General features: G+C 51.1%; 1 protein-coding gene across 6 annotated transcripts in view; it reads left to right on the forward strand.

Annotated features, from left to right (window-relative positions):
• The window catches only part of Hspa12a (heat shock protein family A (Hsp70) member 12A), a 143,219-nt gene that overhangs the window by 68,689 nt on the left and 53,608 nt on the right, over nucleotides 1-20,922 (forward strand). Inside the window, exon 1 of one of the 6 annotated variants that reach the window (XM_013356547.3) lies at nucleotides 11,262-11,459. The exons of 3 other annotated variants lie outside the window; for them this stretch is intronic. In XM_013356547.3, the coding sequence (XP_013212001.2) occupies nucleotides 11,417-11,459 (43 nt within the window). In that variant the 5' untranslated portion in view covers nucleotides 11,262-11,416. Of the gene's footprint in view, nucleotides 1-11,261; nucleotides 11,460-11,545; nucleotides 11,847-18,569; nucleotides 18,700-20,922 lie in introns of those variants that run through there. 2 more of the 6 variants (XM_040272497.2, XM_040272499.2) reach the window with 2 other exon arrangements.

Below are 20,922 nucleotides of genomic sequence, written 5' to 3' on the forward strand. Positions count from 1 at the left end.
GTGCACAGTTAACACCCAAATGATCCCAGGCCAGGATTCTAAGCAGGAAACAGGCACCACACCCTCTGGCCCTGGGCCATATTCCTGTAGCTCCCGACTTCTCCAGATCGTGGGGCTGCCCAGTATGATGAGCCTTGGACTCAAAGTGAGAGGATCTGAATTTGAATTCCAGCCGTATCACCTCCTGGCTGGGTGGTCCTGGGCAAATTGTTTGCTCTCTGAACCTCAGCTCAGAGGTGACCATCATGGTAACTGTCCTTGAGCTCGGCATATATCAGGTAGTCCACAAACAGCCACCAGAAGTCACAGGCATTGTCTACGGGAGGTATGGAATGTGCAGGGTGGAAGGAGAGCTAGTGTGAATGGGGTGGGCAGAGATGGCAATGCTTCTCAGAAGGCAGGGGGTCAACGGAGGGGTGATGTGGAAGATTCTAAGGGGACTGAAATCCTTGCCTAGAGGTCCCTTCCTCAGATGACGTTAGGCACGGAGCACTGAAGCAGACCTTTGGATCCACTCTTTGTTTCTAAGCCACCTGTCCCCGCTTTTAGAGGGGGTTCGATGTTAAAGAATGCTTTCTGTATTCTGTTCTGATTACAAAAGAAAAACATGCTCTGTGTTGAAAATACTGTACAAAGGGAAGTGAAAAGAACAAAATAAAAATCACTCATAATCTCAGTATGCAGAGCTAGATGACTGCTCAATATGTCAGTACATTCTTTCCAGCCTTTATTAAACGCATCCGCTGTATGATTATAAGTAGATGGACAGAAAAATAGATAGATCAATGGCATTTGAACTTATCTAGCCAGTGGCTCTGCTCACTCAATCCAGAGTCAATAGTAGCTGACATTTACTGGCACTGGCTCGGCGTCAGCGCTGCTCTGTGCGCAGGTGTGCACTCACGTACTCTCCACACCCGTCCCTATGCAGCAGGTGCAGTCGTTATTTACAGATGCAGCCAGGAATGAAACCCAGGCTGGTGCTCTTGACCCTGCCCTGCCTCTCTACAGCCCTCGTGTCAGCCCACAAGACATTCTGTCTTTTTATGTGATGCGGTGTTTCTCCAGGCTCACGTGGACTCGGTGAAACTAACCTGTCGCCCTTCCTGCTGAAGGGAGGGGGCATTTGCAGGGAGGTCAGGTGATCTGGGAGACAGGTGTGGCTGTCTACGCAGGTGAGCGATTTCTAATGTCTGGACCTGATCCTTAGTCTTGTCCTCAGGTCTGGGGGACTTAGCCCACTTGAGGTCTGCTTGATCTGCAGACTCATGTGGTTAACCCCACTCGCAGGATTTAGGATTCAGGACACCGGCGTACAGTCCTCACAGTGTTTAGCCTGTTTTCAGTTGTTAATAACGCAGCACCCCAGACTGGGAAATTTTTAAAGAAAAGAGGTTTATTTTGGCTCATAGTTTTGGTGGAAGGGCAAGGGGCCACTTTGGAGGATGGCCTTCTTGCTGGCACAGTCCAGAGGTAGGACAGGGCATCGTATGCCACCCCACAAGGAGTGCATAGCTGTGTTTTGGTCTCTCTCTTCCTATAAAACCATTAGGACTGAATAGGATGGGGTCCGGGTTTTGACCTTATCCTAACACCTCCCCAAAGCCCACCTCTAAATACCGCATCTGATCAGGTTTCCACCTTTCAACTTCACAAGGGGATTAGACTTCAACGTGATTTCAAATCATATTTGAACCATAGCACACAGAGAACCCCAGAACCCCGTGGGGGGGGGGCTCTTTCTTTTTCCTGATCACCCCTTTTCCCCCTGATAAGCCATACTGTGGACTAGTCAATAAATAAATACGGCTCAATAAATACTGGTTTCTGATATTGGCTCAGCTTTACACCCAGACTGGCCCCACCTCGATCCACTGAGTGCTGGAGTGGACAGTCCTGCTCAGGGCCCCAGGCCTCAGACTTCACTCACCAGCCTTTTAGAAGTTGTCAAACTTCTAACCCTCCAGACCTTATCTGTAACTTGAGAATAACCCTGTGACCTATCTCTAGGGTCACTGAGAGAGTAAGTGAATTAAGCATGATCTACAAGAGTTATCTACTCTGTGAGGCCCCAGGACCTTGTCCAGCATCTAGTCAGTGCTCATTAGATACTGGCTTCTGATACTGGCTCAGCTTTACACCCAGACTGGCCCCACCTCGATCCACTGGAAGCTGTATCTTTTTGTTTCCCATCTCTCCCTGAGACCAAGAGCTCCTTCAGGGCAGGGGCCCTGTTTTCCCACTGTCGTATTTATCCTCAGGGCCTGGCCCATAATAGGTTCCCCAGTATATGCTTATTGGAGATCATAAATGAGTGGATGAATGAAGGACCCCCACCATGTAGATCCACAAGCCCTCCAGAATGGCTGGCACAGTGTGAGCTCCTGTCATTCCAGTCTAGGCTGAGAGGTGGCCATGGGCCTGTGGAGATGGAGGTGGAGTGAGCCGCCCCTGGCATGGGCCGAGCCTGTGCGCCTGCCCTGGCGGGAAGCTTGGGGAAGGGCAGCCCTTCTGACCTCACTCTGCGGGCCTCAGAAGGCCTTCTTGGGGCCTGACATTTCTCAGTCCTGGGCCCCCGCGCTTTCCCTGCAGTGTGTTGGCTCCGACTGCAGATCTTTGCAGGAGATCCCTTGTCTGCTCTCACATACCTGCTGGCCAGTTTGCTTCCAGAGCTTGGGTGCAAGAGGAGTCATGGAGGCAGGATACAGGCCCCGCCCGGAAGTGAGGCCTCAGCTTCCGGAGAGCGTTTAGAGAGGGGGGTGCCATGATAAAGTCTTAAAGGGAGCTTGAAAAGGACAAGGGCCCCCTCACTCTCCCCACACCTTAGCAGGACTGCCTGATTTTTCTGTGGGCAGTAGCTATCCCTAAAAGGCATAGTTTTAGAGCATTATACATACAATATGCCCAGACATCAGAGGCTAGGTGACTGTCTAAAGCCACACAACAAATGCGTGACAGAGTCTGGTCTTGGAGCCACGTGTCCTGAGACCAGGACTGATGCCCTGTCACCAGGGTTCATAGCGATTGAGTTATGAGCGCTTGCTGTTTGCAAGGTGTCCCGCTGGGGTGCTCTTGGTCCTTATCCACCCACAGGAGGTCCTGGAGAGAGGCCACAGGGGACCTGGGCTTGCCCACGCCTGACATCCTCACTCTGGGTGTTCCAGCTCTACTGTGCGTGGGTTTGCCCAGCAGGATCATGGAATGCGCCTGCTGGCATGCCCGTGTGCCAAAGTGCCAGCGCCAGCCTGGGAAACAACAGGGTATCTTTGTCCTAGCCCCACTCACTGCCAGATTGTTGTTCTCACACGTGGCCGACATCCCTTGCCAGCCGAGTGGGGAAGGCTGGGTTTTATTTTTTATTTTATTTATTTTCCAAACTTGCCGACTTTCCTAAGGGAGGCTGGTTAAGAAAAACACCCTGGGGGCTGGGATCGACGCTCAGTGGTCCAGCGCTTGTGTGGCCTGTGTGAGGCCCTGGGTTTGGTCCCTAGCACTGTGGCGGAGGGGGGAGTAGCGCAAAAACAGCATCCTAGAGGACCTGCAGATGTGTGCCCTCCTACAAACTTCTGCTTCACATAGGCGAGCTCACTTTTGTCACCGAGAGTAGTGAGTACTGGTTATGGGTAATAGCCAATTATAATGGCAACATGGACGAAGAGCTGGCTTTTCTGCCGACACCGGGTCATACATTATCATGTAATATCCTAACGGCCATAACATATGGGGGTCCTGTCAACTTTTTTTTTTTCAAATAAGTGAATCAGAGAGGGTCAGTGACTCATTCAAGGCAGCAAAGCAGGGAAAGGAAGGAGCCAGGATTCAAACCCCAGTATAATCTAACTCTCCAACCCACTCCCTTACCCTCTCTGCTCCCTGAGCCTGCCCTTGCTTCCTGATGGAGGAGACAGAAGGTGGGCAAGGCCTGGAGCAACATCCGTGTAAATTCCACATGCTAGGATGCTCACCAACTCTGCTAGGGATTTTGGTTACATCCGTCTCTCCGTTTCACTAAGGCTCCCTGCTCCTGGGGGGCTGGGTCTGTGTCTGGGTGGACTTTATGTTTCTGAGTCTGATGGAGAAGAGGGCGAGAGAGAATGGTGAGGGAGAGGATCCATGTGCTTGGATGATGGGGAGTGGGCTGCTTCTAGAAACCAAGCAGTTTTAATGCAAGCTTTAGGCTTAAAAGAAAGAGGACCTGCACCCATCCTGTTGCCTTGTCTTAGAGCCTTTGCCTCCAAGGCTTTTGGCCCTGCCCCATGGTGGTGAAGCAGACTGCCTAGGTGACTCTCAGCTCTGCCCCCGCTGTAGTAGAGGTACGCACTTCTTGGAGGACCGTGACAATTAAATGATCGTGTTTGCATGTAAAGTGTGAATGGCAGCTGCTGTGATTTCTTCCTGGGAGTCAATTTACTTAAGAAATTGTGTCTTAGTCAGCTTTTCGTTGCTGTGACCAAAATACCTGAACTGGAACCACCTAGAGGAGGAAAGGTTTATTTTGGCTCATGATTTCAGAAGTTTCAGTCCATGAACTACCAACTCCATTGCTCTGAGCCCAAAGTGAGGCTCAAGCCATGGCAGCCAGAAACAGAGAGCGGGAGGAGAAGGAGGAGGAGACAACAGGACCAGTCCTCAAGGCATGCCCCAGTGACCCACTTTTCCACCCACGCTCTACCTGCCTACAGTTACCACCCAGTTAGTCCATTCAGATTATGAATCCAGAAAGTGGATTAATCCACTGATTAGGTTACAGCTCTCATAATGTAGTAATTTCACCTTCCGCAGTAATACAGGAGCTTTTGGGGATACCTCATATCCAAACCATAACAAGTTGGTTTTTACAAATTAAGTAATTTGGGTGATGGTACCTGGGGGCTCATGATAGCAATATCTCTGCTTTTGTGAATGCTTGAAATTTTTCACAGTAAAACATTCTATAAGCGATTGATAGCAACTTGAGATGTTAGTTTTTGCTTAGAAAATGTAGACATAGAATGCAGTAGAAGGCAAAATATAATGCAACTTTTAAATAAAGCACAAGATTTAAAAGAAACAAATAGTTCAAAGCAGCTCTTTAGAATCATGACTGCAAGCCCAGCTTGCTCTTGATCTCACTGGGTCTGCTGTTTTTTCATCTTAAAAAATTTGGGAATAAGGATGCTTCCCTCCCTGTGCTGCGGTAGGATGGTAGGATTTGAGCAAGAGGCGATGTGAGGGTGCTTTGTAAACCGTCGCTCTCTCTTCCAGTGGGATCATTTGCTTATTTGACACGTTCCTTGGGGCCCTTCCAGGTGCTGTGCCAGATGTTGGAGACACAGCCCTGGACAGATTCCTCAGTGCAGGAGGATAGACCAGGACACTCTACTAAGAGCAGACTGCTGAGGGACAAATTGTTTCTCTGCCACTTACTCCTTGGTGACTGTAGCTGAGTGCTTCATCTGGGCATGAGCATTCTCCCATTCAGCACTTCACAGAGAGGGTCAATGAGATTCAAGCTAAGCTGGGAAGTGGAGGACTACAACTTGACCCTAGACAAGAGATTTAGCTTCTCTGGCTTCTGGTCTTCATTCCATTATTTGTGTACTGGACCATCCATTTATTTCTTCCACAAACTCTTACTGAGCACCCATTGCAAGCCAGGCATGGACTGTGAGCTGGAGAGGGTCACAGTAGCTGTGCTTCATGCCTGAAACCTTTGGCTGTAGTCATCTTGGGTCCTGGCAGCCCTGGTGGAAGCTCTCCCAGCCATGCAATCATCTCAGTTTTCCTTCTCTCAACCTTGTCTCTCTTTTGCTCTCTCTTCCTTGAGATGTGGCTTTCAGAATGCCCCATTTTATTGTGAACGAGGAGTTCTGTAGGGCCAGGGTCTGAGCAGTTCTGAGAAGGCTGCTGAGAAAGTAACCACAGATCCCTCTGCTGTTTGAAATACTTCTGAAAAATATTTGGATAACCCTCTATCACCTGAGCAGGCGTTTCAAAAGTTTACATTGCAGCCCAAGTGACTGTGATATTTAGAGAAATAATTTCCTCTGGTCCTTGAATTTTTGCCCTGGAAGGGTCATGTGGCAGCTCATGTTGTATATGTGAAGGGTGTTTTGGAATGTTAATGGAGAGGCTGACTCACACCAGATGGGGTGGGAGACCAGGGGGAAAGGATGTATACACTGGCCACCGGGATTTGGTTCTGAGGTTGGATTTTCAGAATGTGCTGAAGGTCAGAGGACAAGGAGTGTGACACATGCCCAGACTTTCCCTGTAATTTGTTTCCTTGGACATCCTAGTTACAAAGGAGTTGCTTTTATGATATTGTTTTTAGACATAATTCTAGAGGCATATCATAAACTCCAAAGCAGCTTTTTTTTTTTTTTCTGGACGCTTCCTATGTAAAAGTTCAGATTTGAATTAGTCTTAGTGTTTCTTAAACTTAAAAAAAATACTTTGATAAACGTTAAAAAAAAAAAAAAGTGACTTACCCCATCCGTATCTTCTGCATGTTCTCATCAGGCAAGGACATTTTACCTCAATCCATTCTGTAACCTTTACAAGGAAAAGGCATTTTTGTGGTCCAAATATGAAAATTATATAACACTGTAGGCTGTATGTAGTCTAGCCCTCAGCTGAAGGTTCTACATCTGTGTCTCCCACAATGATCCTCCCTGTAGCCATCACGCCCTTCCTACAGGTGAAGAAACAGATTCAGCCAGGTGTATTCCTGGGTTCCCAGGTCCCCGCTGCCTGGTGACAGGGTGTCCAGGCTGCCTGGTGGAGTTAGCTGGGCCTGCCTCTGGGTTCTGGCTTCTCTGCACATGCGTTGGTATGGTGGGGGAGGGGATGTCATTGGTTAGAAGTGTCTGTGGGCAGGCTGGCAAAGAGGAGCGTGGAGAGAATGGGAAAGACCTGTGTTTCCTCGGCTATTTGGATCTCTGTGGCAGGCCCTGTTGAGGGTCTGGCTGTGGATGCAGCTGATGTCCTCTTGAGGAGTTCGCATCTGGAGAAGGGATGGGCAACCTGAAGTGGGAAAGACCTGAGTTCTAGTCTCAAAGCTCTGCAGCTTCTGGGCTCGGGGATCTTTTAGGGCCTTCATTCTGTTATCTGTACAATGTAGTTAATAATGACCCTGACCTCAGAGTCGTTGTGATAAGAGCAATGACAGGATTGCACTGGGGATTGGGCACAGAGGACAGAGGAGGGGTCTCTTGCTGTCTTGGAGGGCCAGGTGGTGTCCTGGGGGAAGTGATGTCCACACAGAGACCTTAGGGGAAGAGTGGATAACAGGCGCCTATGCCAGGTGCTGCTCTAGTTGGGCTGCAGTATGGGCTTCTGACTCGATTTCCATTAGGGCGAGGCCATAGCTTAGGGAGGTCTGTGGTTCCCTCCTGGGATATGGGAGCAGATTTGCTATATTCAAATCAGGGATGTCTGTGTGCATTTGGGTGGGGGCATTTGGTCATGGAAGCATCAGGAGACCAATTCCTGTAGGACCTGGTAGCAGAAGAGTGATGTGACCTCACTCGGGCAGCTCTTGGGGAAGAAACCACAGGATCAAGGGAAGAAGGTGGGAGCCCTTCTTGATGTTGTGTGACCTCAGCCTTTGGCTCCTTCCCTTTCCTGTCCTGTGAAAACAGCAAGGACTACCAGGAGAATTAGGTGAGAGAGCCCCTGGCCAAGGGACCCTGTGCTCACCAGGGTGCGTCTTCATTTCCATGATGAATTTTTTATATATATTTATTTTTTAGTTGTAGGTGGAAACACAATGTTTTTATTTCATTTTTACATGGTGCTGAGGATTGAACGCAGTGCCTCACACATGCTAGGCGAGCACTCTACTACTGAGCCACAACCCCAGCCCTCCATGGATTTTAAAGGCAAACATGAGGCAGAGCATACACCGCCTTTTATGCTCCCCTGAATATCAAAACCGCCTGCTCTCTGCCCCTAGACTGAGGCCTGCGTGTCATCTCCCATCCTCTTCATGTGCCCTCACATCACTGCAACTGGGTTGCTGCTGAGGGCAGGAGACAGATGGGGGAGTGCTGCATGGTTCCTGCTGGCTCTGACGGGCTGCCAAGGCCAATGTCCTGATGCCAGGCCAGGTTCCTGATGAGGAGGGACGGGGTCCCATGCAGGTGCTGGAGAGGGGCACACTGGCCAGCCCAGGGGTGTGGAGAGGGCTTCCCGAAGTTGGGAGGTCCATGCCAGGAAAGGTTGCTGGTGGGGAGGGGGGGAATGAGGGAACCTGTAATCCAGGCATCCAACACACTTCCATATCTTTGAAATCCCAGTAAAAGAGAGGCAGGGACCGGATCCATGATGGGGAGCTGCAGCAGGGCAGGGCAGAGTCACAGGGAGTAGTCACAGGGGCAGAAGAGGAGACCACTGAGAAGGCTGCTGCAGGTCATAGGAGCTGGGGACCTGGACAAAGTTGGGGTTAGGGAGGATGGAGAGAAGGTTTCAAAAGCCACAGGGCCACACTTGATTTGGGGATTGACTGAACTTGGATAAACCTGAGGGAGGAGAGTTAGTGGATGCCCAGGTGTCTGACCTGGCCCCTGGTGGGTGGTGCCACCTTTACAGAGATGACACCCCCAGGAGAGAGGGCAGGAGAGGATGGCCTGGGCTTTCCTCTAGTATGAGCACCCTGGGTAATACCCTTGGGAGTTGCTCAGTTGGTCTGGAGTCCTAGGGGAAGGTCAGCCCTGGGTATAGAGGTGGGCATCACTACAGACGGATAGAGGAACCTCCTGAGTGCTGAGCTGACAGAGTGGAGATGGAGCTCAACAGAGTTGTGTGGGTGTGCAGAGTACCACAGGAGCCTGGGGATGGGTGCACAGGACTGGGACCCAGAAGGATGCTCAGATGCAGGCTGCTAAGGGAGGGAAGTGAAGGAGATAAGAAACAGAAGCAGCTTGTAAACCTGATAAGGAAGGGTGGGGAGGAAGGCTTCCTGGGAGACACTATGGATGAGGAAGTTTGGGGCTGTGGGTGTCAAAGGTGTTCAGTATGTCACCAAAGAGTGAGAGCTTTTTCCTGTGTGTGTGTGGGGGGGGGAAGGGGGAGCTCAGCAAGAGTTTGACACAAGAAAGACTCAATCAGACCACGTTGAGTAGCCAGCTGTGTGGGGCAACCATGTCTAGACATATGTCCATGGGACTCTGGTACTCAGTGCACAGAGTGCACGTGGCTCTCCCTGCCCTCTTACACTCCAACTCATGTAGACTCAGCGCAGCCAGATTTTCTCAGTGGGGAGATAGGAGCAGAATCTGGAGGCCGCTGTGGAGTGTGGATGAAGGGCCAGGGCCAGCCCTTCCCCTTCTTTGTCTCTTTGTTCTCAGCCTGCTGGGCCAGTCTGTGCCCAGCATAACTGCCTCCACCCTTCCTCCTGTCTGCATTTGGGTGCCATAGGCTCCTGGTCTCCAGGACCCTCACTGGGAGCCCGCTGTGGGTTCTGCCTGACACGGCAGGTATTACCTCAACCAGCAAGCAGTCTTGGTAGAGAAAGTGCTCTCTGTGGGAATACACCGTCCACCCTGGGAGTGCCTTCCATGTACCTCCTCCACTGCCCTGCACAGCTGGCCATGGTCTGTCATTAAAAAGGTTCCTCGATGTAATGTGTTTTGAACTGCTTACCATGTGCTAGATCCCAACCTAAGCATACCATCTAATCCTCTTCAGTCTTTTGAATGGATTCTCCTGTTATACCCATTTCAAAGATGGGGGTATTAAAGCTCAGACTGATTATACAACTTGACTATGGACTTACATACAGTGGTTATTTAGGACTTTTTTTTTAGTTGTCAATGGATCTTTTTATTTATTTATTTGGTGCTGAAGATCAAACCCAGGGTCTCACACATGCCAGACAAGTGCTCTACCACTGAGCCACAACTCTAGCCCTGATATTTAGGACTATTAATGCAACAAACAGAAGATGTTTCTTTTTTATTTTTCTTTTCTTTTTTCTTTCTTTTTTTTTTTTTTTTTTTTTTTTGGTGCTTGGTGTTGAGGATTGAGCCCAGGGCCTGGTGAATGCTAGGCAGACAGTGTACCTACCATTGAGCTGTGTGTCCCCAGACCAAGTTTCATCTTCTGAGCAGAGCCCAGTGTCTGGGCTCTCCCAGCAGCCCCTACCCACTCCATTAGCATAACCTGGCTGCAAGACAAACCTCCCTGGGTGGCTTTTGGGAGATACCATCTGTGCATCTAAGGAAGTTAGGGAATAGCTGGTAGTTGCCACCTGTGTAGGTTTCCTAGCTACCCCATTCACCTGCTTGTGTGTCCGATATTGAGATCACATAAACCTGCCAAGCCTCGCTTTCCTTATCTGCAAAATGTTTCAGTTATGAGGAGAAAGGAGATATGAACTTGAGTACTTATCATAGTGCTGGCTCAGGGAAAGACCCAGTGACTGTGGACATCACTGCCCTGCTTGCCAAGATAGGGTAGTGGCACGGTCAACACAGCGGCTGCCTAACCAGGTCTTAACAGGTGCCGGTGGCACGTGTGTGGCAAAGCCAGAGGACAGAGAACATGAATCATTCACCATGGAAGCCCTGCATTATTAATGTCGTTTTTCTCAGACTTCTAACGGGGCCAGGGCCGCCTCCCATATATGGAAGGCGCGACTCGGCCTCAGCTGCAAGCACCTCCCTGGGTCTCCAGTTGCCATGGAGTCCCGCAGGCGGCCGGGAGGGGAACGCCGGAGGCGGTGTCCTGGGCTCGCTGGCTGCACTGGTCCTGGGTCCGCAGCCTGGCTCCGGGTCGCGCCGGGACCGCGCTTGTCCTGAACTGCTTCTCTGGAACTGAGGAGTGGGATGGGGGGTGGGGAATAAACTGGTGGGGACTGGATGCAGCATCCTCGGGAGGATAGGTTTTGTGTGGTAGGCTTCAGGCTTCGATATGTGGTGCCTTCTAAAGAGGGTCCCAGGGTCTCGGACACCAGTCCCCAGCTGCTCGCCAAGCCGGGTACCTTGCGCACTCCTTGCGTTCGGCCAAATGGGCGAGCCGCTGAGCTCCGCGCGCGTCACCATCCGTCGCCACCATCCATCGCCCCCATCGCCAACGCGGAGGCGAGCGACGGGTCTCCAAAGCAAAGAGGGAGGAGGGGGCCTGGCCTTGGAGGGGCGACTCTGGGCGGGTGGGGCGCGGAGCCCTCGGGCGGGGCCCCTCGCGGCGCCGGCCTCCCAGCCTTTCCCGGCCGCCTGGCCTCGGCGGGGCGGGGCGGGGCGGCGCGGGGCGCGGGGCGGGCCGGGGAGGAGCGCGGGGAGGAGCCCGGGCTGCGGCGGCCGCGTCAGAGCAGTGCTCCCGCTGCCAAGAGGCTCAGAGCCGGCCCGAGCACTGCCGGGGACGCGGACAGGAGCCCGCACCGGCACGGATCGGCGCTGCGCAGGAGGCTCCTCTCGCGGGTCAGGGCTGAGCGACCATGGCGGACAAGGAGGCCGGCGGCAGCGACTCCGGGCCCCGAGGTGAGCTCAGGGCGCGCGTCCTGCGGCTGCGGCTGCGGCTGTCAGTGTAGGGGAGGGATGAGGCACGCTCTGACCGGCGCCCCATAACCGCCTCGTGGACGATGGAAAAGTGGGTGCCCTGGACCCAACCTGCCCTCCCGGGAGGGAGAGGCCAGGGTCAGCGCCTAGGAGGGAAGAGGGCTCCGGGAACTGGAGGTGGCCCGCGGGTCACGTGCTCTGTTCCGGCCAGGGTGCGGACACTGCGACGAGGACTGCAGCCCCCGCTGGGGCACCCCTTCTGTCCCCGCCTCTGGGTGGCGCCTCCGGCGGGGCCGATTACGAGTTCGGATAAGAACCGCCCTTCTGTCCATCCCTGTGCACCGTGCTGGGGATGCCAGCGCTGGCCCGGTAAATGGCCGGCTGCTGGGTGGTCGGGTATCCCCAGAGGGTCATTTCCGTGACTCAGCGAGGCGAGGGTGGGATCCTAGGGGAGGTCGGAGATTCGGACCCGTCCCCTTACTCCAGCCTGCCGCGGCGGGACGCACGCGCCTGGAGTGGGAGCAGTAGCTCCCGCCTTAGGTTATCCCATCCCCTCCCCACCCATCTCCAAGGATTCCCTGAGCTTGGAAAGGGCGAAGCGGCAGGGGCTTGACAGTCCCCTCTTCGCCAGAGGTAGGGTGGGGACAGTGCGGAGGAAGGACATTTGTATTTTGGCCCAGGTGCCAGGGCTGCTCTCTTTGGGGAGTGATTCGGGCACAGATGGAGGGAGGGAGAGCCAGAGAGAACCGGAGAATGAGGCCGGAGGAAGAGGAGGAGCAGCTCTTTGAGCCCAGGGCAGTAAATCAACCTTCGCCCGCGGTGGGAACTGGCTGGCCAGGATTCCGGTCTTCCTGTGAGTCCCAAGTGGGGAAAGTTGGGCGCCAGAGACGCCGGGCGTCCCTGACCTGCAGGGCCTTGGCGGGAGCAATCCCCCAAGAGGAGCGCGGCCCAGCGGCTTTCCCTGGAGCTCCAGGCAAGCCGTCTTGGGAGGACGAAATTAAAATGCCCGGACGTAAGGGAAATCCAGCCAGAAAAGGCTCGCCCAGCTTTGCCTGGACCCCAAAGTCGGGGAAACTGAGGCCAGCAAGAGCACCAATAGTGCAGCCACCATTGAAATTGCGCTCCCGGTTGGTGGCCGTGGCCCCCGCCCTCTGCTGCACTGGAGATGCACCTACCCCCTCCCCAGCCCATTGTTCCTGCGGATCTGGGAGGTGCCTCCCCACACGCACTGCAGTGATGGGGGAGTGCGGGTGGGGGCTGGGGGATCCTGACTTGACTCACTCCTGGGAGGGGAGGTGCAGAGCCCAAGCAGTGCCCAAACACCAAGCACTCAGAATCTGCCCCTCTCCCTCGACCTTCCTCAGCGGTCAGGCTCCGGCAAGGGTCTGACAGCTGTCTTTGTCTGAACACCCCTCAGCAGCTGGATGGGCTCATTTTTCCTTCACCTTTTTTTCTTTAAATTGGAAAACAAAATTTAGGATGATCCTGAGGAGTGTCAGAATTGCTAAAGCTTGAGAGTTAGTGAGCTAGTTTCTTGTCTCTCAGGCTGAGATAAAGTGTGGGTGGTTGAATCAAACAAGGTTGGGCATAGGATTTGTCAAGTCAGAATTGCAAGCACAGTTACGCACCCACAGTTATGCACCACCGTTTTGTCTTATAGAATCATTCAGCACTCCTACTCTACACACACACACACACACACACACACACACACACACACCCAACTGGTAGATATCCCCACCCAGGACGGGGAAACACATGCAGGGTGTGCTTGGTCACCTGCCACCACTCACCGGATTCCGTTAGAGTGTTTCTTTGCTTCTAGTGAGTTCAGGTGCACAGGTTTAGGACACAGCAACTGGAAGAGCAGGCTTCCCCTAGCAGCTCACTGTGCTTCTCTAGGGTGCCATCTCTTTATCTGCAAAATGGGAGATATTAATAGTATCTCATAGGAGCAGAGTCTGTCCCCTTTCACATCTATTTCTAAGGTTTCCTCATTTCATGTTGTGTGCTGGGCAATGAACATACATTATTTTATTTTTTAAAGCCTCTTAACTCTTGTTACCAGCATTTTCTTTACTGGTGGGATATTTAAACAAAGATTTAATGACCTGTCTGAGGTCCCACATCTAGAAGTGTTGATTGGGATGCAGACTATCTGATTCCAGGGCTGGATATGGTCAGTGCTTGCCATCCTATCTGGTACATGAAGTGGTTGTGTTTCAGGTTATTTCAAGGATGCTATTGGTGCAAAAGAATGAATCCCACAGGCATCAAACTGTGTTGGGACTCTTGTACAGTGGGACCTCTGGTGGTGGAGGTGCTAGAAATGCTGGGGTGAGGAGCAAGTGGAGGTGTCCATGAAACAAAAATGGCAGTATGTTGGTAGTTGTTGAAGCTGGGTGCTGAGTAGATGATGGTTCCTTACTATTTACTTTGACATGTTTGCAAATTTCCTTAATAGAATATTTAAATTAGTTAATTTTCAAACTTGGAAGGACAGCCGTTAGTCTCTGGAGTGTAGACAGTGGAAGCTGAAGTGATCCTCAGTCCCACATCTTCCTCATGTCCTGAGATGTTGGCACATGGAGGCCCAGAAGAACAAGATGAATTGAGTGGGAAAAGTGGCACAGAGTGGATAGCTCCTCTGGTGACGGACTTAGGGCAGGCTGGAACAGTGGACAGCCATTCATTTTCTCTGGGAATGGGGGTTGAGGAAACCAGTGGTGGGAAGGCAGGTTCCCAGGGTCAGGGTGTGTCTTTCGGTGTTTTATTAGGCTTCACTGGTGGGTTTCTGTTTCTTACCAACTTGGCATTCAGTGAAAATAGACATTTTGGTCATTGACATATATCAAGGATTTTGTGTATGCTAAAACCTGGGAATACCGAGTTGTCTCATTTAGCCCTGACCACACTTGTTGAATGAATGACTCTCTGGGCAGGGGAGAGGAGGTCTGAGGAGAATGCTGACAGATTTAGGGATGCACAGTTGGAAAGGGGCTGGGGAAGAGTAGGGACTGGCCTCGGGCCCGGGTGGTCAAGCCAGCAGCTTCTCCTAGAACATGCATGGCACATCATTGGCCCTCAGGAAATTGTGATGAGTGTCTAATTAAGCGAGCCTGTGACTAATACAAAGTATTGCTGCCAAACTACAGGTAGAAGTGGAAAGGTGTTGTCTATGGCCCCCAAAGGAACCAAGAGAAGGTCAAGGTGATGCTCTGTGTTAGGGTTCTGGGGATGTGATCCATTTCTGTGCCTGCACCTGCCTCTGTAGCTATGTCCCCTATACATACCCTTCCCATACAGAGTCTTGTGTTTCCAGAGCCCTAGGATCTCCCTTTGGCCCTCAGCGCATACAGTTCACCCTGTCGGGGACATCTCTCTTTGTCTATCAAACTCCTATTCATCCTTCAGATCTCAGATCAGGCAATCACTTCTCAGGAAGTCTTCCTGGATCCATGTGTCCAGGTGAACTCTACCTGTGTAGTCCCAGAGCCTTTGGTACTTAGCTATTGGTGATGCCCTGGTGTTCATCGTGTGCCTGTGATGTGCCCATTTTTGCATGTCTCCCGTTGACTTTTCCACCAACCCTGTGAGGTTGGTTTCATCATTACCCCATTTTGCCACTGGGACAATTGAGGACTTAGAGAAATTTGGTGACTTGCCCAGACAGTAAATGCTGAAGTCAGGATACAAGTCAGTCATGGACCCCAAAAGCTTGTTTCCCTCAGTGCCTTTTCTCTTGACAAGGTAATTGAATGTGTCTTTCATTTCCATATTCTTAGCAAGGGCACATAGTAGGTACTCAATCGATGTCTTACTGTGTTGAATGACTGTCAATCAGTAAGAGGAGAGAACACAGCAGTAGGCAATGGCATCTATATCCTGCCCCCTCCACAGTGGCACTTCTAGAAACTTGGATGCGCAGAAGTGGGCCAGGCTGGAGGGGGGAGGGGGGACTCTGAAGAGATGTGGCTTTGATTCCAACAAGGCTTTGAGTGACGACTCAATCTTGTGGGGGCGAAATGCTCTCTTGTCTTATAAATAGGCCTCTTTGGTAAGGGAGAGAGCTCTTTTATTACTGCTGTGCATAATTAGAGTGGCAGAGGAATCAGGGGCTTTTAATGAATGAGTAGCATGTGGCAGGGAGGGAGCCCCTGCCCCCTGTGGGCACATAGGCCTGGGCTGGGGCTGGATGTCCCAGGAGAGAACAGGGTAGGCCCAGGAGATACCCAGAGAGGAGGAGGCAGAGCTCAGCAAGGAAACCGGCCCACAAAGGCCAGGCCTGCAGACCCTTGCTACATTCCTGGTATTGAGGATGACTCTGTCCTGTTCTCCCAGATGTTCTGTCACACGTATGGCCAGTAGAGGACCAGAGTGGCCTAGAGTGCCAAAACTCCAGCTAGACTTTCATTTCCTAGCCTGTGAATGGGGTGCACGAAACCTGCCCAGGTCTGCCCTGCCCAGCCAAGACAATAGATGAGAGGAAACGGCTTTGCCATCATCACCTGCCCATAGGAGGGATTGAGAGTGGCCTCCTTGCCTCTGCTGTGCCCACAGGACTGCTGTTCATTTGCATGGCTTGGTGGTGGGTCAAGCTGCTCTGCTCGCTGGGAGGCTTTAGGAGAAGGGCAGGCTGTGCTCTGAGTTTTCTCAGACTCGGGGCTAATCCCCATTCCTTTAGACCTACAGTATTTCACTCTCTGAAGCAAGCCCCTTGGAAGTGGTTTAGGTATCCCGGGCATGCCTCCCACACCTGCAGATCCCACAGTGGGGCAGAGGGTGGTGGAGTGATGGCAGCTCAACGGCCACTTAGGGGGCTGGGGGCATGCATGTTGGAGCTGTTCTCTTTGGCCAGAGGATGTCCCTTGCTGGGTTCAGTTACCTGAGTGGGTCTCCTTTTGGGATCACCTGGAGAACTTCTACAAGTCCTGATGCCCTGACTGTGATCCAGTGGACAGTCAATTTTACCAGTTAGGGAGTCCCACACATCCAGTGTCAACCATGGGCACAGCTCCTGAGGGTGGGGGCGGGGCAGGGAGTGGCAGACTGGTCATTTCCTGGCTCAGAGATGTCCTAGTCAGCAAAGCTTTCTTAAGCTTCAGTTCTGTACCTGTATCATATGTGTATATATTGTGAGTTGGGGTCTCACTATGTTGCTCAGGCTGGTTTTGAACTCCTGAGCTCAGTGATCCTCCTGCCTTAGCCTCCTGAGTAGCTGGGACTACAGGTGAGTATGGCCATACCTGACTCTTGTGTCATCTTATTTAATCTTCATCACTATACCGCAAAATAGGTGATTATTCACCAGGGGAAACTGAGGCTCAGAGAAGTTATGTTCATTCCCCAGGAAACACGGCTCCTAAGGATGATCAAGAGCAGAGCTCAGGGTTGTTGGTCACAGGCATGTCATGTCATATTCTCAGAAGACTTTTCCCAAACTTCAGCCACTTGAGAATCACTCCTGATTCACTTGGTGTATGGATCTCCCCACAAAGTGATTTACTGATTCTTTTAAAAATCAATATACTGTTTTTCAAAAAATGAATTTATTTTAGAAAGACTATTTTTATCAATTCCATAAGTAGAAAACCTGTGTCCCTCGCCATAAATAGGGGGTAGCCCAGGAATAAATGCATGGGAGGCTCAAATGAGGTTATTGCACTTCTAGGAGACGCTTTTACCAATAGGAATCTTTGAGCGGACGCTGCACTCTGGGTCCAAAGGGAGCCTAGAAGGTACTAGAGAGGGTTAGGAGATAACACCATACTGATATGTTCTCTTTGATGGAATCAGACTTGAAAGGGATTGAACAGAAAGAGAAAAGCTTTAGGACGTAGGGGACACGTTGTAATTTTCATTCCTGACCTACTCTGATTTGACCCTCCAGAAACATGGGACGGGGAATGTGTGTTTTCAGAATTCACCATTGAATCCTAAAGTCAGGAGGAACCAGGATGAGATGTACTGCTAGCCCATGTGCCACCACAGCCACATCCTGTCCACCAGGGACATGGGATCGTCTTCTCAGGGACCCTGCACCAGTGTATACTGCTTTGGGGAGATTGGATAGAGAAGAAAGAATGTTCTATCAGAATTTACAGGGTCAGTTAGCTTGGATTCCGACCCTAGCTTTGGGATTCTGGACAAGTTACTTACCTGCCTTTTCCCCTCCTCAGTTTCCTCATCTGGAAAGTGGGAATAATCATAGTACACATCTCCGAGTGGATTTTATTTACTTACTCCCACATCCGAGGCTAAGCACCGAGCACATTTCCTTGCATATGGGTCATCATTGCCACTATCTGCAATTGTTATCTAAACTATGAATCCCATGGAGGTGGGTGGGGCCATTATCTGTGGATGCATTTTGTTCAGAAGGCTCAGATGGGAAAGGGGCTAGCCTGAGAACCCACAGCCAGTTAGGGGCAGACAAGAACCACAGCCCTTTTGTCCAGCAGGTCCAAGACCTTGGCGGAGAGCTGTGCATCTTAGACTGTTGGCCCCGTCACTTGGCCCTTTGCCACAGCTCCAAGCTCTCCCTGAGTTTTCTGATTAGGGCAGCCAGTGAGGTTCAAGGTCCTTGGCCTGTATCCAATGCTGCTTGACCTCTGTCCTCAGATGGACTTCACCCCCACCCCCAGGCACACTCTGCCGGCAGTGCGGAGCCCCTTGCGGATGCTGCTCTGAGCTCCTGGGACCATCCTTCCTCCACCAGCCTTGACTGTGACCTGGAAGCTACAGATGTCCCCTGGGGCTCGCAGCTGCTCCACAGAACCCCTTCTGGGAACCCCTGAGCTGCAGAGTTTGGGCCTTGATTTTGGTGCCCTCATCTTTAAGAGTGCTTGTGTCCTGTTTGCTGGGATAGTTCTAGTGTATGCCTCTTGTCCCAGTGAAATTATTAATAGCGCCTCCTTTCATGTTCTAAATATCTCCATTTGAAAGCTGTACCATGGGGTTGCGCTACTTTTCTTTGTCTTCTCCTCAGCCATGTGGGCCTCAAGTGGGGCAAGGCAGGCAGGAGGGTTTGGTCAAACTTGGACTTTGGGCTCAGGCGCTGTGGGTTCAGATGTGTTTAGCCTCTGGGTTTAACACCGCCGCACCTCACTTTCTCCTGTGTAATCAAGGCTGATGAAAAATCCCTGCTGCACTGGGGTGCTGGAATTAAGTCAGAGGATCAATATGAAGTGCTTAGCAAGAGCTGGTATGAGGAGAGCTTACGGTAAGTGTTATTCTGTATGGTCTTCAGAAGGCTGATTTGGGAGGTTTAATGATCCCATGTGGGCTCCGGGGCCAGATTGCCTGGCTTCAAATCTGAGTTGTGTCCTCTACCTGCTCTGCAACCTTGGTCAGTTACTTAACCTCTTAAAGGCTCCATCTTCTCATCTGTAAAATATGAATTATAATCGTGTCTTCTTCACTGGCTTTTGTGAGGATGAAATGGATTCATTTGAGAAAAGCACTTACCACAGAACGGGGCGTGAAGTAGACACTAAATTAGTGCTAACTATTATGTTATTAGCTGTTGCTATAATTATGAATGAACATCAAGTTTATTCTTGTAAGGGAGGAGGGTTTATTCAATGTATTAGATTCCTGTTGCTGTTGAAAAGATGAACACCAATGTAGTTGCTTAAAACAATATAAGTTTATTAGCTTACATTCCTGGAGGTCAGAAATAGGCCCCAAACAGGTCTCACCAGGCTAAAATCAAGGTGTGGGCAGAGCTGTATCCCAACCATGTCCTTACCTCTCATGGCCCCTTCTTCCCTCTCTGCTTCCTCCCTCCTCTCTGACTCTGCCCCTTCCCCTCCTGCCTCCCCAGGCCCCTGATATAAGTAAGAACCTCTTATAAGGCCTGCATGTGTGATTCAGGGTAATCTCTCCATCTCAAGATCCTTAGTTCAGCCATGCCTGCAAGATCTCTTTTGTCATGGAAAATAACAGAATCATAGGTTTGGGAATTAGGACATGGACATCTGGAGGGTGCTACTCTTGAGCCCAGCATAGCCAGAGAGGTTGGGGTCTGCCTGGATTTAGGAGTGTTAGCTAGAGAGGCTCCTGCCTCCCTTGGGAGCTGTTGGAATGTTGGCGATGCTTCCTCCACAGTTCTTACCTGGGCCGTTCCTCCTGCACCTGCTACATGTTGCCTGGTCTGGAGTTTGGATTGTTGATCAGTCCTTGACTTTATCCCATTCAGTGGGGTCCTTGGAGACACTGCCACTCTCCCAACTGGTTTAGAGTTTTCCCAGGGGTCCATGGCATCATTGAGATGAGAAAGAAGACTTCTTGACTCCCAAGCAGGGAAAACTATCAGAGTATTAAAGAATTAGGGGCGGGGGTTGTGGCTCAGTGGAAGAGTGCTTGCCTAGCATGCGGGAGGCACTGGGTTCAATTTTCAGCACCACTAATAAATAGATAAAGGTCTATCATCAACTAATAAATAAATAAAGAATTAGGAAAACATCTACAAAAAGCTTTGCATTCCATTTGCTCTTGCTATGTAACAAACCATCCCAATATCTAATGGCTTAAAAATAATCATTTCATTTGCTCATAATTTTGTGGGCATTTCTCTGTTGGGTGGTTCTTTTGCTGGTCTTGCTTGTGCCTGTAACCATCTGGTGGCTCTGCTGGGCTGGACAGTCCCAAGATGGTCTCACCCACAGGCCTGGGGGTTGGTGCAGGCCATGGGTGGGGCTTTTGGCCTCTGGGAGCCGCTGGGGCTTTTTTGATATGGTGGTCTCAGGCAGCAAGGGGGTGAGAGAGAAAGTTCCAAGATCCCTGAGGCCTTGCTGGGAAGGCATGTAAAATCACTTCTGCTGTATTCTGGTGGCCAGTACAAGTCGGCAGGACTGGCCAGATACAAAAGTGGAGAAGTAGACTCTGCTCTCAGTGGGAAGCCCCACTGGGATCTATGACTGTGTTTAATCTAACAATCAGCTTAACTTAACTGTTCAAAGTGTAAGCCTTAACAAATGGTATCACGTTTTAAGACAGCAGCTTGCCGGGTACATCTTCTATCTTCCGAAGACCTTCTGCGAGTGCACAGGTTCATTTTACAGTTAAAATTGTTGTGCTGTAACGGGCGTCTCCCAGGCAGGTGAATGGTGTTGGTGTGGGTGAAAGTTGTGTCGGCTTCTTTGCCGTTTTTCCCAGCACCTTTGTGTTTTGGTGGACCAGGGTGCGCTTTCTCATGGTTAAAGAGTAACGTATGAAGAACTGAAAAATAAAAAATAAGTAAAAAGCTAAAAAGTTACAGACACACTTGCCTTTAGCACACATCACAGCTGCTTCTGTGATGTCCTTGCCCTTAAGGTCTTGAGGAGGCCGAGGCCACATGAAGGAGCTGCAGGGACCTGCTGTGTGAGAAAGCAGTGGGTGCAGGCGAGGCCCTGCATGGATTTTAGTTCTGATAAGAGTGTTCTCTTAAGAAGCAAGACCC

This window comes from Ictidomys tridecemlineatus, chromosome 1, assembly GCF_052094955.1.
Source record: "Ictidomys tridecemlineatus isolate mIctTri1 chromosome 1, mIctTri1.hap1, whole genome shotgun sequence".
Lineage (NCBI taxonomy): Eukaryota > Metazoa > Chordata > Mammalia > Rodentia > Sciuridae > Ictidomys > Ictidomys tridecemlineatus.